At 38.4% G+C, this 17,938-nt stretch overlaps 1 protein-coding gene across 1 annotated transcript in view; it reads left to right on the forward strand.

Annotated features, from left to right (window-relative positions):
- LOC107692185 (glutamate receptor ionotropic, NMDA 2B-like) overlaps positions 1–13,283 on the forward strand; it is a 116,371-nt gene extending 103,088 nt beyond the window's left edge. Inside the window, exons 14-17 of the mRNA XM_016491144.1 lie at positions 1,623–1,810; positions 4,439–4,677; positions 7,114–9,530; positions 13,235–13,283. Coding sequence (XP_016346630.1) covers positions 1,623–1,810; positions 4,439–4,677; positions 7,114–9,530; positions 13,235–13,283 — 2,893 coding nt within the window. The remainder of the gene's footprint in view (positions 1–1,622; positions 1,811–4,438; positions 4,678–7,113; positions 9,531–13,234) is intronic.
- The last annotated feature ends 4,655 nt before the right edge of the window (positions 13,284–17,938 follow it).

A 17,938-nucleotide genomic window follows, 5' to 3' on the forward strand; every position in this document is an offset into this window, starting at 1 on the left:
GACTTTATTCAACAATTCGTCTCCTCTGCGTAACCGTAGCGCCATTTTGGAGAGTATCCACTGAACGCAAACTGCGTATGCGGTTCTACTTGTGTGTGTGTCAGCCGCACCACACGGATACGTTTTCTACGTTTATTTATACGTTGATTTGAACGAAAACAGCGTATTCGTGTGGTGCGGCGGACACAGAACAGCATACGCAGTTTGCGTTCAGTGGATATTCTCCAAAACGGGTGTGTGTCAGCCGCACCACACGGATACGTTTTCTACGTTTATTTACACTTTGATTTGAACGAAAACAGCGTATTCGTGTGGTGCGGCGGACACAGAACAGCATACGCAGTTTGCGTTCAGTGGATATTCTCCAAAACGGCGCTACGGTGACGTGGATGCGACGAATTGTTGAATAAAGTCGTTATTTTTGTTTTCTTTGCGTACAAAAAAGTATTCTCGTCGCTTCATGAAATTCAGATTGAACCACTGATGGCAGATGGACTATTTTGACGATGTCTTTCATACTTTTCTGGACCTTGACAGTGTAATTTACTTGGCAGTCAATGGGACAGTCACAAGCCTCCCGGTTTTCATCCAAAATATCTTAAATTGTGTTCCGAAGACGAAAAAAGATTTTAAAGGTTTGGAACGACATGGGGGGTAAGTGATTAATGACAACATTTTCATTTTGGGGTGGAGTAACCCTTTCATGAATATTGTAACAAATGCATTGCTTGTTTAATGCTTATGTGATGCTTTAACATTAACTTATGAGACCTTATAATAAAGTGTTTTTTATTTTATTTTTTTAACTACAGACATATCTTGCAGTAAGTCATAGTTTTTAAGCATTTTTAAATACCTCTTTGACTTCTCAAGTTGGTTTTAAATGGTCTATCAGTTTGACAAATTAATTTTTAAAAGTACAAATTCCATGTAGTCTCTCACTTAAGATGAGCTCATAAAAGATCCATAATAATTAGATACAAGAAATAGCAAAATGCTGTTAAAATCAGTTTTAGGTATAGTTTAGGACACCACACTATGTCTTGACATTGAACTTTGTCCTAAAGTGCTGGCGGGTTACCTGAAGTTACCCCTTATTTCCAACACACAGTTCCCAGGAAATATGTTTTCTTTTTCTTTTTTTTTAACAATACCATTTAGCTGTTTATTTGTTGCTGACCAGAAAAAAAAAGTAACACAGATGTGTTTGGCACAGGTTAATTATCGGTAACTAAACCTAAAACCATAAGAAATGTCATTACTTGAAATGAAATAAGCATTAAGTGAAATAAAGTAATATAAAAGAACAAAAACTTACTTGATTACAGCTAGTTGCCAAAGCAGAATCACTCGTTGTTTACAGTTGAAAGACTAAAATAACTAAATAAACTAAATCTTAACAAAAAAACAACAACAAAAAAAAAACTAAAATTAATAAGTGTCAAAAATGACTAAAACTTGAAAAAATGAAAGCTGTAAATATAAAACAAAAATTCTAAATAATGACAAAAAGTATATTAAGTATATCAGTGATACTAAAATAACACTGGTTTGCCAGTGTTTAATGTTTGACAAGGCCTTACCAACATTCTAACATATGACTCCTCTCCCTCTCCGTGTAGTAAATTGGATGCATTCATCTACGACGCAGCAGTCTTGAACTACATGGCCGGACGTGATGAAGGCTGTAAACTGGTGACCATCGGCAGTGGTTATATCTTTGCTACTACAGGGAATGGCATTGCCATTCAGAAAGACTCAGGCTGGAAGAGGGCAGTGGACCTCGCCATTCTGCAGCTCTTTGGAGATGGTAAAGACTGATTTTTTTTAATTGTTATTTATATGATGAATTAGCCACCAGTCTTAATCTGCATTAATTAGTTCAAGATTAAAGATATTTAGGCGAAATTCACAATGAATCTGCGTTGTCTACATTGTTTTAGCATCTGATTCACTAAAAAAATTCTGCGAGTTTCGTGACCGCACAGACACGCCCAAAAATTCAACTGAGCGAATTGCATGATGCAAGGTTATAAAAGATAGCAGACAGCGCCTGGTTAAAATGGATTATGGGTGGTTAATGAATAAGACGGTTTTTCCAATTAAATCCTGTTTACAAAAGTGGCACGAATGTGTAGAGACTTCACAGCTTGAGATGTTTACTTCATTCACTTCTTCTTTAAATGATTCTCAATGTGCCCTCAAGGCAAACAGTTTAGAAGAATACCTGGCAAGAGATGACAAGTGCCGACACTGTCTGTTAGAACGCCAACAATTATGCCACAAAATTGTAACGATAGATGTGTGAAAATATGGCATCCTGTTTTTCCAAGCTTCCTTTGTGGGAGATTCACATTCTGTTAAAGCATAATAAAGCTAATATTGAATTAATGTACTCATCAAATCAAGGACTCGTCTCATAATATGCTTTGTAATAATATAAATTACTATAGGTTACACACACAGGTTGCACAGGTGATGCAAAAGTAAAGCTAAAGGTGTTTTAAGTTCTCTTTCATATTAGTCTGTTTGCACAATGGATATGACGTTCATGATTATTATATAAAATACAGTATATAGTTGCATTAAATATGGAGGGGAAAATGTGTAAATAAGCAATGTACAAATTTTTAATTGTCGATGGGAATATGAGATTTGCCAATATGAAGCAAATTTACTGTAGCAATTATATAAATTTATATTTAAAAAACTAATACTTTTATTCAGCAAGGATGCATTAAATTGATCAGATGTAACAGTAAAGATATTTATAATGTTACAAAAGATTTTGAGATTTCAAAAGACTTTGAACTTTCTATTCATCAAAGAATCCTGAAAAAATGTATCACGGCTTCCACAAAAATATTAAGCAGCACAACTGTTTTCAACATTGATAATGATAAGAAATGTTTTTTGAGCAGCAAGTCTGCATATAATGTAACACTGAAGACTGGAGTAATGATGTTGAAAATTCAGTTTTACCTTCACAGGAATCAATTACATTTTAAAATGTGTATAAGTAAATTCGTATTTGTAATTAGTATACAATATATATAGAATACTAATTCTAATACTAATACTAATGTACTAAGTAACTATAATAGCTGTACTGTACCAGCAATAGATGTATAGCATTGAAAAGTGTTTATCTCCACATCTCTAATTCAGTTTGATTCGAGTGCTTTCCTAGTGATCCAGATCCAGGGACCATTTCTAGAAATCATCCTCTCTTCCCCAAACTGCATCTGAGATGACAAGCTGTTTGGATCACATCCAAAGACACATGCAGAACATGCCCTATGCACCCATACACGCATAAACAGTGTTAATAATTTTAGACACTTAAGATGGCATTTTGAAAGGAGATCTTATAGATACTGTATATGGGCACAGTCATAGAAAATTCTATCAGATTGGCTTGTAGACATATTTATATAATATATGCCCTACTTAATGATTCCTCATGCATGCATGGTATGTCATGCAAGCGGGACGCATTAGATTAGATCAGTGGCAAGGTAAGTGTTCATATGCATGTTGACAAGCAGGCAGTGCACCTTGGTTCAACACACTGATAGCAGTATGGAATCAGAAAGGTACGGTTGGGTGTATCACATGTAATATAATCCAGCATATGATCCAGTAGCAAGAATAGAGTCATATTTGCAAGTGTCAAGGAGGCGCTTGTGTTATCTCAAAAGTACACTGGGAAGGCATCAACTGTGTGACATATACATGTAGGTACACATGAATCCACTGGCACAGCATGTGAACACACGCACGCACATTCACCCTCACATAGGTGTTGGGTTTTTGACTGATTTGAAAGCTAAAGTCACTGACTACCGTTCCTAGTGTGGCATAGAACTGCAGCCACTGAATGGATGGATCCTTTTGCATGTGTGTTTTTTTTTGTGTGTGAATTATTGAGTATGAGAAGAAGTATATTTGTGTGTATCTGCATTTGTCCCTAAAGACAGACCTGCAGAATACCGAATGGTGTTTTGGAATTTGATCCTGTCCCTCCTATGCGGGCTGTCAGGCCCCTTAGGGCCCTTATTAGAGCTGGGAACCAAATCTCAAGTGACTCCCATAAGCAGTCATTAATGAGAAGAGAGCTCCAGTGTGTATGAGTTGGATTAATCCGTCATGACAACTGTTACACTTCACAGGGGCCCTAATTTGTTTACTATGCAGTTTTGTGGGGGCTCTAAATAAATGCAGTGCTGAAACGCATTGAAATCGTCAGGGATAGACAAACGTGAACAGACACGTCAGCTAACAGTAAAGCTCAAGAGCACTCGAAGCCCACAGACACACAAAACACACAGCTGGTGAGGCAGAAAGTAAAAATTCAAAGATGCACAAACAATCACTCTTTTTCTAACCCACATTCAAATGCTAGAAAGTGCAATCTTTTTTTTGTCCTCCTTTGTAGGTGAGATGGAGGAATTCGAGGCCTTGTGGCTGACTGGCATCTGCCACAATGAGAAAAATGAGGTGATGAGCAGTCAGCTGGATGTAGACAACATGGCAGGTGTGTTCTACATGCTGGGAGCTGCAATGGCCCTGTCCCTAATCACATTCATCGCAGAGCACCTCTTCTACTGGCAACTGCGATTCTGCTTCATGGGTGTGTGCTCAGGCAAGCCCGGCTTCACCTTCTCCATCAGCAGGGTGAGTGGAAGGTTCGCTTTTGATCTGAAGCAAACAAACACCAAGGATGATTTTACTATTATTCTGGAGCCAACGGCCTATCGAGTTTGTGAAGCTTTGGAGATTAGGAGCGCAGATAAGAGAGATATTATACTGCTACTTAATTTCTTCATTGGAATCTGTCTTGTTTTCCAGTCAAAATTTCTTTCCTATAATTAAATTTGTGATGAAAGTAGTGACAGATCTTGTTTCCGGACTGTGACGTACATCCAAGTAGAACAGATTATCCCCCAAAAAAAAGTAACAGTGTAGGCAGGGACTTCATTCTATGTATCGTTATTTGATTGGATTTCGAGATGTGGGCGTTGCACACAAAAGTAGCAGCAGATGAACTTGAGCTTGCAGGGAGTGGGGTTTAAGCAGTCTAAATTATTGGAGAAGTCCTACATATGACATTTTGAATAAAGATTACAAGGTCAAAAGTAAAAAAAAAAAAAAATCATACATAAGCAAGTATGAATTGTTCACAATAAGATCTATTAACATACATTTAGAAAATATTTCATTTCATGGCAAATTTAAAACAAGATAAATTTGAAAGATGTCAAAAAATATATCTTAAATGTAAATCTGCATCTGCAGATAACTATAATTACTTTTTAAAATAAAATGTGCAAAGTGTATAAGCGTTTTCTTCATATTATAATTATTATAATTATAAAAAGCCACAACATATTTACTTATTTATTGTGGTACATATTTATTTTTGTACATTTAAACCATTCTGTTTCTTTTGTTCTGATGTGTGTGGGGGAAACTTCAATGCCCATTTTGCACATATGCAACATTACTGTATAAATCAGACCCCTGATCTTGAGCTAACAGGGCAAAGCAGCAGTGTCTCATTCTAGACATTTGGACATTAAATCATGCCTCAAGCGATTTGGAGTGGTGCCATGACCCACATAAGGGCGGGGATGAACACAGAAAGAGTAAATATCAGTTTATGTGACCAAACTGGCAAGTGACTCAAACATAAACCTGGGTTTACCTGAGTTCACAAATTATTGAGGCTAAAAGGATAAATGATTGCTATAGTCTGTTAGCCACAAGGGCAATTTGTATGACCACTTTCCTTAGCTACAAGTACAGACATAGGAAAACGATTTTCTTCCTAGATATATTTCCCTTTGAGATGTAGATGCGTGTTTGAACACTAGCTGTGTGGAGGTAAGAAGAATCTAAAATGAATGGGGGGGCGGGGGATGGAAGAGAAAGGCACCTCTCAGGAGAAAGAAGGAAAGAGAAAGAGAAATGAGATAACACTGAATGGAGAATATGTTCCAACCCAATCGGATTGAAGGGTCAGGAGATGAATGAGAATAAGAGTCACAGTGGGAAGGATGAGCTGAAAAAAAAGTCAGAAGGTAGAGAAGATAAGAGGAACATAAAGAGAGGAGGGAAAAAATACACAAGAGTGGTCAGACACCAAGCATGACTAAGAGCAAGACAGGAAACATTTCTGACATGTTGCCTCACTAGAGGGATGGACCGCCAGTAGAAGAGTAACCTTTAGCCTTTGAAATGTTTTGAAGAGAGTTCTATTTGTTCTACATATTTTTCATGTATTATTTTGTTATGAAATGGTGTTCGTGGTTTATAAATAAATAAATAGACATTCCATTATAGTTCATCACAACATTTATAGGTCTGGATATAAATGGAAGCACCCAGCAGTTTAAAAGATATTGAAGTATTTTGACTTCAAGACAGTTTTACAATACCACATTTGCCATTAAGAAAATAGTTTGATAAAATACAACCAAAACTAAACAGATAAATGGATTAAAATGCAGTAAATCTGCATCACTGGTGAATGAGCTGGAGAGGTTTATTAGAATATTGTGTAATTAATTTGTCAAGGCAGTGATGAAGGAGAGACACAGAGGAGTAGACACAGTGGTGTCAGCTGAATTTTAATCCCATTGATTGAAGACATTGATAGGCAGTCAAAACCAGAGTTACTGCAACCCTGTCATCATTAATCAGAACTTCTATCGCCCCTGCCGTTTTCCTTTCTTGAACATATTTTGTTCTATTTTCCTCTCTCCTTTCATCCCTTTCTGTTTCCCTCATTTTCCTTTCTCTGCTCTTGTACACAATGTCAAAAGGTTAAAGACAATGATAAAAAACGTGTAAGATTTTTTTACACGTGATAAAAATGAAATCCCTAGAAATTTTTTTTACATTTAGAATTGTGCTCTAGCATACTTTATAAAACTAATCTAAAGCATATAGAAGACTGTCAGAACAGTAATTACAAAATAATTTAAAAACATAAAAACTATAGAAACTAAGTGATTTGACTTGACAAAAGGCTAAGCCTTGCAACTTGACATGAACTTAGCATCAGAATTGTAAAAATATTTGCTTTCCCTCATTTTATCTGTCCAACAGGGCATCTACAGTTGCATCCATGGTGTTCAGGTTGAAGAGAACAAATCAGCCCTTAACTCACCATCGGCCACTATGAACATGAGCATGAACAACACCCACTCCAATATTCTCCGTTTGTTGCGTACTGCCAAAAACATGACCTCTGTGCCTGGGGTCAATGGTTCACCTCGCAGCGCATTGGACTACAGCCATCGTGAGTCAGCCGTTTATGACATCAGTGAACACCGGCGCAGCCTAGCAGGTCACACAGACTGCAAGCCTCCACCGTACCTGCCAGAGGATAACATGTTCAGCGACTATGTAAGCGAAGTGGAGAGGACTTTTGGGAATTTGCACCTGAAGGACAGCAACCTGTACCAGGATCATTACCTACACCACCATGGGGGCACGGGATCCGAACTGGCTCTCGGTATGTCGGGTCCCCTGCCTAACCGACCTCATAGCTTAGGGAGTGCCAGTTCATTGGAGGGTGGGTATGATTGTGACAGCTTAGGGGGAGGGGTAGCGCCCATCTTCACCACCCAGCCACGGCAGTCGCTGACACATCGGAACAGGGAAAAGTTTGACCTGATCGCGGGTCACCCAACCCAGTCAAGCTTCAAGTCTGGCCTGCCTGATCTATATGGAAAGTTCTCCTTCAAGGGTGGGGCATCCAGTTCAGGGTTTATTGCAGGACATGACAGGTACTGCGGGGGAGGTGGGGTGGGATCAGGAGGGGACGATGGAAACATTCGATCCGACGTGTCTGATATTTCCACTCACACCGTGACCTATGGGAACCTCGAAGGGCATGGCAAACGGCGCAAACAGTACAGGGACAGCTTAAAAAAGAGACCCGCTTCTGCCAAGTCTCGCCGTGAGCAGGATGAGATTGAGCTTGGCTTCAGGAGACGACCCCACCATACAATCCATCATCATCATCACCACCATCATTCAGCAACACAAGCCCACCGCTCAGCCACCCCACCCGTGGAGCGCAAGAGCCAGAGAGGTGGTAACTGCACCTCTTATCTATTCAGAGACAAAGAGAATTTGAGGGACTTCTATGTGGACCAGTTTCGAGCCAAGGAAGAGGCATCCCCATGGGAGCATTTGGATTTAAGTGATGCTCCAGGAATGGGTGGAGGAGTGGGACTGGGCGGAGGCAGTTGCAGTGGAGTAGTTAGTAGCGGTGGTGCTGGGGGAGCGTGCACTAGTTTGGTTCCCATGGAAGATTTCCTGAAAGGTAAATCCAAGAAGACAGAATGTAAGGGTGGAATGGGCGGAGGATCACCTGGGCAACAGGGCCATGCATGCTGGGAAAAGGGCATAGGAGGGGTGGGAGGGTTGGCCGGAGGGGATTGGGAATGTCGCAATTGCCACAATGGAGGGGTTGGAAGTGGAGGAAGCAAGCCAGGTTGCATGCATGGGGGAGGCGGGGCTGGGGGAGTAGGGGGAACCAGTGGAGGGAGTGGACAAATCTCAAGCCGCCCTAGTTCAGCCACCTGCAAGCGGTGTGATTCGTGCAAGAAACCGGGCAACTTGTATGACATCAGTGAGGACAACCACCTCCTCCTCTTGGATCAAACTGGGGGCAAGCACCCTCTGGAGAGTGGAAAGGGAGGGGGAGGCACAGGGGCCCAAACCCAGGTACAGAGGCGGAAATTTGGCCCAGGTGGTAAGGTTTTGCGCAGGCAGCATTCTTATGACACATTTGTAGAGCTGCAGAAGGAAGGGGCGGGCAGGATGGGTGGGTTTGGAGGCAGTGGCGCAGCATCAATGCTTCCTCCACCCCGAAGTGTCAGCCTAAAAGACAGAGACCGCTACATGGATGGCGCGAGCCCCTACGCACAGATGTTTGAGCAGTATGCAGGAGGGGAGCAGGAAACATCATATTTTGGGGACAGAGGGAAGGGTGGGGGTTCATCATTTAGCTTATTCCATGGGGGTGAAGGTGGGTTGCACCGTCGCTCTGTGGGTGAGAGAGACATGAGGGACAGGGATAGAGGCATGATGGGAGGAGGTGTGGGCGGTACCCGAGGGGTCGGGACTTACTCCTTGTCTAAATCTCTCTACCCAGATAAGGTGAACCAGAACCCATTCATCCCAACCTTCGGCGACGACCAGTGTCTATTACACGGCGCCAAATCATACTACATCAAAAAGCAGCAGGCACAGCCGCAGCAGCAACAGATGCCACAACAGCAGCAGCAGCAACAGCTCCTCAACAACAGTCGGGCTGACTTCCGGGCCTCCATGGGGGTGACTTCCTATTTGCCTGCCTCCGCAACTTCTGGGGTGTTGTCCAATGTGGCCCCTCGGTTCCCCAAGGAGCTATGTCTGGGCGGGCCTCTTGGCAACCACCACGGTGGAGGACCTAGCAACAACAAGCTGCTGTCAGCAAGGGATGGGTTAGGAATGGGTCAAGGACAGAGACAGTTTCTTTATTATTGGTTATTCAAGTTTATTTTACCAGTATGGAGTGCTGTAAAATGTGTGTGCAAGGCATGATTTGCAAAGTACTTCAGCTGTACTTGAGATATCATTGTGAAGGAAATGTATTCTTATCACTTTATTTTATAGTGTTCTGTTTGTTAGAACAACATTGGTTTAATACACAGCACGTTATGTGCCTTACCAAGACTTACAGAACGCCTGATTTACAGGTCATAATTGCCATGGTAACTTTCTGGTCACTGCACACAGACTTATCATTGGCTGATTCATATTATTCTAGAAACTTCCTTTTAACATTATAAGCACTGATATGGAATAATGAGGAGACGTAAAGTAGGCTGAATGTGTTCATAGTATTAATCTTTAGAACTAGGTTCTAAAGAGAACCAGATGAATTATCATTCTAAGAGCTTCTAGGAACGTAGGATATCTGAGGTTTGCACAACATTGTACAGTGCACAGTATCCTTCCTGAGAGTTGAGACATGGGGTGTTACATTTGTATGGTGTTATCTATAATATTGAAACAAATATCGATTAATTATTTTTTTCTCAACCTTCCCCCATTTTTGAGGAAGTCTTTGATCAAGCAGCAAAATAACATGGATTTGGTCATGGATTTGTTTCTTCTTAGAATGCATTTAGTACTGGATATGCTTATCTTGACTTTCCTTAGGGAGACGCCAGTGCACAGTATGTAGGGTTTTGCAAGATTCTCAGCAAATACTTGCATTTTGTCATGTAAATACTCTTTCAACTCTGTACAGTAAATAGACAGAAAGGATGTAACTCTATGGATTTATGTTTTACCATATTGGTTAGATTATATTTTAAGAATTACAGTTAAGGCTAACAATCCAACTGTGCTGCAAAATTTATGAGATAAAAATCAATGGTATGGATAAACACTAAGAATTTTTTCTATATCCTCCCTATTGTTTTTCAAACTAATACAATCCTTTACTGCACCTTTACAGCAGAAGTGAACCTTTCTAGATACATCAGTTTATGCCAGTCAGAGTGCTTTTTTTAACAACATAAAACATGATAATGATGGGAATGACTCCAGTTATTTCCCATATCCATTTGATGGTAATTTGCAGTTTTAATACCCACTTATATGAAGTAGAGGTATTTCTCAGGAATTTTAGATGGGCACAGTCAAAAAGAAACATATCATTTAACTAAATTGCCTAATTACCTAAATCAATAAACCACTGAACTCATTTAATTGGATAAACGAGAGCCATGTGAGGTTTGTTGTAAGTAATTAGGACTCTCTCGCTCTCTCTTTTTACATTTTATTTTTTAATTGTTTTTTAAACCAGGAATGAATTCATGGCAGGGCAGTCTGAAGACATGGTCTTTTGTTGAAGTGTTGGCCCTCAGCTTAGATAAAATCCTTTACTTGAAGTTTGTTGTGTTTACTGCAAATTTACTGTTAAATTGCACATCATACAGGTTCGGGTTGTACAACAGATGTGGTGAGCTTAATGAACTGATAAGATCTTTGAAAATGGATAAATAACTCGTTAGGGAAATTAACAGGCAATCCCAAATTTGGGTGATTTCATTAGGAATACTGCCACTAGTTAAGCATAATTTTTAAAGCCCATTCTTTTGTCCATGTAAGGCTAATTGTGTCTTTGTCACAAGATTTTTTCACTTGCTCTCACAAAACCTTTCTTTGCATGGAACCATGTTTTTAAAGTACCCTTAAGATTTTTTTATGCTTGGTCAACTTTTCTCATGTTAGTTTTATTTAGTAAATCCTTTAACGATATCTCATAAGATATCTCATAACAGTGTGGCATTTCTTTAAGAGCTATAGATGTGATAACAGACTTAGACCACTGCATTTCCTGTCAGTCTCTGTGTTCACTCATTTAATTGGATAAACGAGAGCCATGTGAGGTTTGTTGTAAGTATTTAGGACTCTCTCTCTCTCTCTCTTTTTACATTTTATTTTTTAATTGTTTTTTAAACCAGGAATGAATTCATGGCAGGGCAGTCTGAAGACATGGTCTTTTGTTGAAGTGTTGGCCCTCAGCTTAGATAAAATCCTTTACTTGAAGTTTGTTGTGTTTACTGCAAATTTACTGTTAAATTGCACATCATACAGGTTCGGGTTGTACAACAGATGTGGTGAGCTTAATGAACTGATAAGATCTTTGAAAATGGATAAATAACTCGTTAGGGAAATTAACAGGCAATCCCAAATTTGGGTGATTTCATTAGGAATACTGCCACTAGTTAAGCATAATTTTTAAAGCCCATTCTTTTGTCCATGTAAGGCTAATTGTGTCTTTGTCACAAGATTTTTTCACTTGCTCTCACAAAACCTTTCTTTGCATGGAACCATGTTTTTAAAGTACCCTTAAGATTTTTTTATGCTTGGTCAACTTTTCTCATGTTAGTTTTATTTAGTAAATCCTTTAACGATATCTCATAAGATATCTCATAACAGTGTGGCATTTCTTTAAGAGCTATAGATGTGATAACAGACTTAGACCACTGCATTTCCTGTCAGTCTCTGTGTTCCTATCGGAGAGTCGAGCTTATAGTTTTTAGTAATAGTACTATGTATAACTAGTATTGTTTGATTGGGTGTGTGAGTGTCAGGGACAGATGACTTTGCTCTTCCTGAAAGGCTTTCCAGTTTTATCTTTCATTTTAACTCACACTTTAAAGATGTGGCCTTGTAAAAGCACACTAATATCATTTGATAAACACAGGTTTAATGTGAGATGACATTTTCAGCAGAAGATACAAGGGAGGTGGGCGGAAAGGATAGGAAGGATAGTAGCCAGTGTTTTGTGTTATTTGTTTTATTTCCCTTCTCATTCATTATCATTTGAGCTAATCTTTTTCTTGATGACTGGTAAGATAACACTGCAGTAGCTTGTCATTTTAATGCCCTCCCCAGTAAGGTGTCACATATAGGTGTATCTGAAATCATATGCTTGATTACCTTTGTATGCGAGTGGACATGTGTGTGCGCAGGTGTCTGTGTGTGCACGTGTGTATGTGTGCGTGTATGAAAAGGAACAGAGCACAGTGCAATGGTTATCTATTATGTCTGCTGTAAATAATTATGTCCCCTTTCCATAGCCTTTTAATATATGGAGACAAATATTTAAAATAATGAAATTTGAGATACATTTTTGTCTGGAAGATATTTTATAGCCACATGGGGAAAAGTTATTAGACCACTGGACCAGAGGAGCACAGTGCCATTCTAATAGCATCCGAGAATCAGAATTTAAGACAAAAATTACACCTTTGTTGTCTTCAATTCTGTCTTTCTTGTATTTTCATCACTTATTTTAAATGTTACTTATGGATCAGAACTGTACAGATTCTGTAAATATGACAAAAATGGTTTCTTTTTTTCTGTTTTTGTATAGAGAGATTACATGTGTTAAGACTACAACAATTTAATGAGACATTTCACAATACTTACGCTATTGAGAATACAGACACAGTGTGAAAATAAGTGCTAAGATATATTCTTCTGTCTCTTTGTACAAAACAGTGTTGACTAAAAACAAAATAAAAGGGAGATATCTCAAGCCTCATAGTCCTTCTGTGTTTTTCCATACATCTCCAGCGAGAATCTGAGGAAACTTGGTTTTCAGTTGTTATTATGTGAAATGTGTTTCTTGTGTATGTGCCCCTTTGCGCAGATTTGATATTACACTGACTGTTCAACACAAGCTTAGGTTTGCTTCGTGACATGAAACTTGAATGAGAGCTTATTAGCCAGTGGTGTTGCCCTGGATACGTCTGGTTCACTGCATCATGAACAAACTGCAAGCAAATACTGATGTCACTGAATTTATCTCTTTTCTGTATCTATCGATTCATGTCAAACATATTCTGATTATTGATTCCCCTATGAAAGTGCTGTGTTTAATCATAAGGACGTCGTACATGCTGTTTATTTTTAAAGTAATAGCTGTTTATTTTAAAACCATTTGCAATTCAGTATTTCACAAATCTACTCTTTCTATTCCTGTCTCACTCCTCCTCATTCCCCTTTCTCTCTCTCTTTCTCTCACATGCGTCCTTCAAGCAGCCAATCACAGAATACATTGCAACACATGTAACTATTTCTTGACAATTAACTGTTACCTAGCAACTGGACCTTTAGAGAAAGAAAGAAACAGAGAGAGAGAGACAGAGGGAGGAAGATAGAGAGAGAAAAAGAAAGATTTGTGTAGTATACTGTGTCTTGGTTTGGTGCTACAACATACACAGAAGCAGCAAGTACAGATGATATGCAACACCCCCACACGTGTCCATGGAGACAGGGAGAAAAAAGAGCTAAACGCAAGCAGGGAAGTAGAAGGAAGGATTGACAGGTACACAGATAGAGGGAGTCGTGAATGGAAAGATTAAGGTTAAGTAATTAGTAAGAGCCTTCACTTTCATTTAAAGAAAGACCGATAACACGCTCGTTTACGTGAGTTGCTAGACGTATTTATGTTCATATGTACCAATATTCTGTCACATGTCCTCACCAGAAAATATGCCCACTTTAAGTATGAAGCGATATTGGTAAACGTCTCAAGTCCTGTGTTGACCAAAAACAGTAGCCCACAGATTTCAAGCACTCCTGTCAAAGTAGCGAGCGGTGAACTAACCGACACAACACTGCCACCATGTGGCGGGAGTTACATAACACCCCAGATTCATCTTGATCACAGCTGAAAGAATACGGTTACACTTTACTTGAAGGGGTGTGCATAATCATGACATGATACCTACATAATCATGACATGACACATGTCATGAATATGAAGGTGTCATGTCAGTCTTACGCACACCCCTTCAAGTAAAGTGTTACCAAAAAAACTTTGGTTTTATTTTTCAGCAGGGTTAGGTCAAATAATGTAATATTTGCATTAAAAATGACATAACTGAGCGAATGACACTTAATGACAGTTGTCATAAACATGCATAAAACCGCCTTCATATTCATGACGTGTCATGTCATGATTATGAAGGTGTCATGTCAGTCTTATGCACACCCCTTCAAGTAAAGTGTTACCAAGAATACTTGTGCGATGGTTTGTATTTTCAGCTGTTAAAATTACACCACTATGATTCTGACTCTTACATAAGAGCACAAAATGTCCATAATCTGTTCTAGATAGCATGCATTGAGTTACATTATAAGCGATTGTGTTCCTCAATGCAGATGTTCATATTTAGTGTTCAGTATTATTTGGGGAAATGGATGTCATTAGTGAGCTGCATACTGTTGCTCTCTATTAGAGAGTGTGAAAGTGCATATGTGAGTGATATTTAGTAATTATGCTTTTTTTTGTATGCAGGAGTTAATGTGTGGTGTATATAATAGGACGCTGCTCTCATATACACAGAGATGGGAACCATGTTTTAATATAAGATTTGGAAGCCTGAGAGAAATTATGCCACCCAGCTGACATCATTTATGAAAAGCATGTGAATGGAGATCGTTGTGTACACACATAAAGTGTATAATGACAATAATTTAATTATACAGAACATAACCACACGCTTGCCTCTACATACATACAGTAGTTAGTCATTTTAATGCCCTCCCCAGTAAGGTGTCACATATGATTGTAGGTGTATCTGAAATCATATGCTTGATTACCTCTGTATGCGAGTGGACATGTGTGCGTACAGGTGTCTGTGTGTGCACGTGTGTATGTGTGTGTGTATGAAAAGGAACAGAGCACAGTGCAATGGTTATCTATTATGTCTGCTGTAAATAAAATAATTATGTCCCCTTTCCATAGCCTTTTAATATATGGAGACAAATATTTCAAATAATGAAATTTGAGATACATTTTTGTCTGGAAGATTTTTTATAGCCACATGGGGAAAAGTTATTAGACCACTGGACCAGGAGCACAGTGCCATTCTAATAGCATCCCGAGAATCAGAATTTAAGACAAAAATTACACCTTTGTTGTCTTCAATTCTGTCTTTCTTGTATTTTAATCACTTATTTTAAATTTTACTTATGGATCAGAACTGTACAGATTCTGTAAATATGACAAAAAATTGTTTCTTTTTTTCTGTTTTTGTATAGAGAGATTACATGTGTTAAGACTACAATAATTTAATACAGACACAGTGTGAAAATAAGTGCTATATATATAGTACTGTATACATGTAATACAGTGCCTAATGTAAAAGGCCACCAGAGAAGTAAAAAATAAAAATTCTTATTTAAGTGATAAAAGAAATGATAAAACATTGTAAAACTAAATTTGTCAAATCAATCATTTACCAAAAATGAATCATACTAATCATAAAGTAGTTTTAATATTTTATAATTTTTCTGTATATTTCTTTTTCATTGAGCACTGTGCCAACCAAACCCAAATTGCATAACATAATTTAACATAATTAACAAAATTAAGTAGCGTGTCTGGTTTTGTTTACCCAGAACTAAGGATTTCATCTGTAATTAGGTTATCTTAATATGTTCCATCAGAGATATTCAACAAAGAATTAATACTGTGTCAGCCAACCCCTGCATTGAGTTCAATATAAGAGCACAATTTAAAAAATTAGTAAAAAAAATTAAAATATAATTCTGTCAATGTTTTTAAGTATTAACATTTATTCACCTGATTTTCTTCCTGTCACACACATCTCTGGATACCAATGATTCAACTGAAGATTCTCCACAGAAAATAATAACTGGTTGTATACGACTTTATCCTTGTTTGGAAAGAGCTGGAGTGTCTGTTTTTACTCTCAAGGTTTTTATTTATTTATTTATTTTTTAATCTCAATTGGTATTATCCTGCTGGGAAAGTTTTCCACAATCAACATTCCCAGCATTCGCTTTTCTGCCAGAGAACTTTAATCGCACCTTTGAGACCCAAACGTGAAGGAGTACAGACAAAAGAAAATGAATGCACACTTCTATAGTATACTAACATTTCTAATATGTGAATTATATTTTATCCATAATATAAAGGATGTTTCCTGAATAACATTAATGTATTTGTATTATAATATCTGCAAATGTTTCATCTGTCCCTCTACCTCTCACTCTCGCTCGCTTTAACCCTTCCATTTTCATTTTTGAACACTTGCTTGTCTGGTTCTTACCACTCTGTTCACAGGACGGACCACTCGAACCACGTACCGCCGTGGGTACTTTGCTTGACTCGGTCCCACACTCTGAGGAGCCAGTTCTTTGCCATCCCCTCCTTCCTCCCCCTCCTCACAGTAACCATGATGACGGAGGAAGGGTTCCAGGGTTGCTAGGCGATTGTTAAGATCTGTGATGCGCCTCTGTAAGTGGGAGACTTCTCTGAAGAGATCATTTAAGGACTCAGAGAGAGGACGAACCCTGTGAGGAAGAAGAGAGTGTGAAATGGGGTGAGATAGAAGAGGTTTCTATGTTTGTACGTATGTGCGGAAACATCTGTAGGCCTATGAGAGAGAAAAAGAGTGTGTTTCTTTTGTTAGGGATTGGCACACACTTTGCACAGTCAACACTGCAAAAAAATCAATGTACCAAGTCAGACCTCTAAAAGAGACACTACTAATATCAGAAACTTTGTATTAATTATACATTATTAATGTGAATAAGGAAATTTCACATTTGTTTTAGTGTGCTAAAATGTGGGGTCAGAAAGTCAAAAAACATACATTAACAGGACGTAGTTTAATATGACAAGGCTGAGCTTCTGGTCCTCCTCGCCAAGACCTGCCTCACAAATACTCAAAAGGTCACACCGCCATTGCCTCCAGTTGTTTTAAAATGCTCTATGCCATAGGATGACGAGTCCTTTGTACACCACATTATGACAACTGTCCGATCCTGCCGCTTCACGAATAATAACAAGAAAAACAAAGCCTTTTCTCCACAATTGACTCTTCTCTGTAGCTAATCTGGTCTCTAACATTTTCAAGGCTAGACTGCTGCAAATTTCTTTCTTCTGGCGTTGTTAGTTGCTCTATGCTTTTTACTTATTTTTCTATGTAAACGCGTTAGATGTTCATTACAGTATTACAGTATTACAATACACATAATTGGGATGCCTTACGAAACAAAAATAGATAGTCTACTGGAGAATATAATGCAAACTATATATGAGAAAATAGTGCTTGTTTTTAATATATTGCAATATGTGCATGTATGTTTGCTACAAATAAAAATATATAGCAATGAAGATTACTACTCTACATTTTTTATTTACATGTAATAGCTTTGTTGAAAGCCTCAATTAATTCATTTCATTTTCATGAGTTAATGCATGGATTTACAGGCTGAACACGTATTCATCAACTTTTATCTCACTTTATTGTTTGCATACACATTTCATGTATGAAAATATTCGTAGTGGTATATAAGAAAACAGTGTTTACTGAAA

Source organism: Sinocyclocheilus anshuiensis, unplaced genomic scaffold (assembly GCF_001515605.1).
Source record: "Sinocyclocheilus anshuiensis isolate Anshui unplaced genomic scaffold, SAMN03320099.WGS_v1.1 scaffold322, whole genome shotgun sequence".
In the NCBI taxonomy this organism is placed as follows: domain Eukaryota; kingdom Metazoa; phylum Chordata; class Actinopteri; order Cypriniformes; family Cyprinidae; genus Sinocyclocheilus; species Sinocyclocheilus anshuiensis.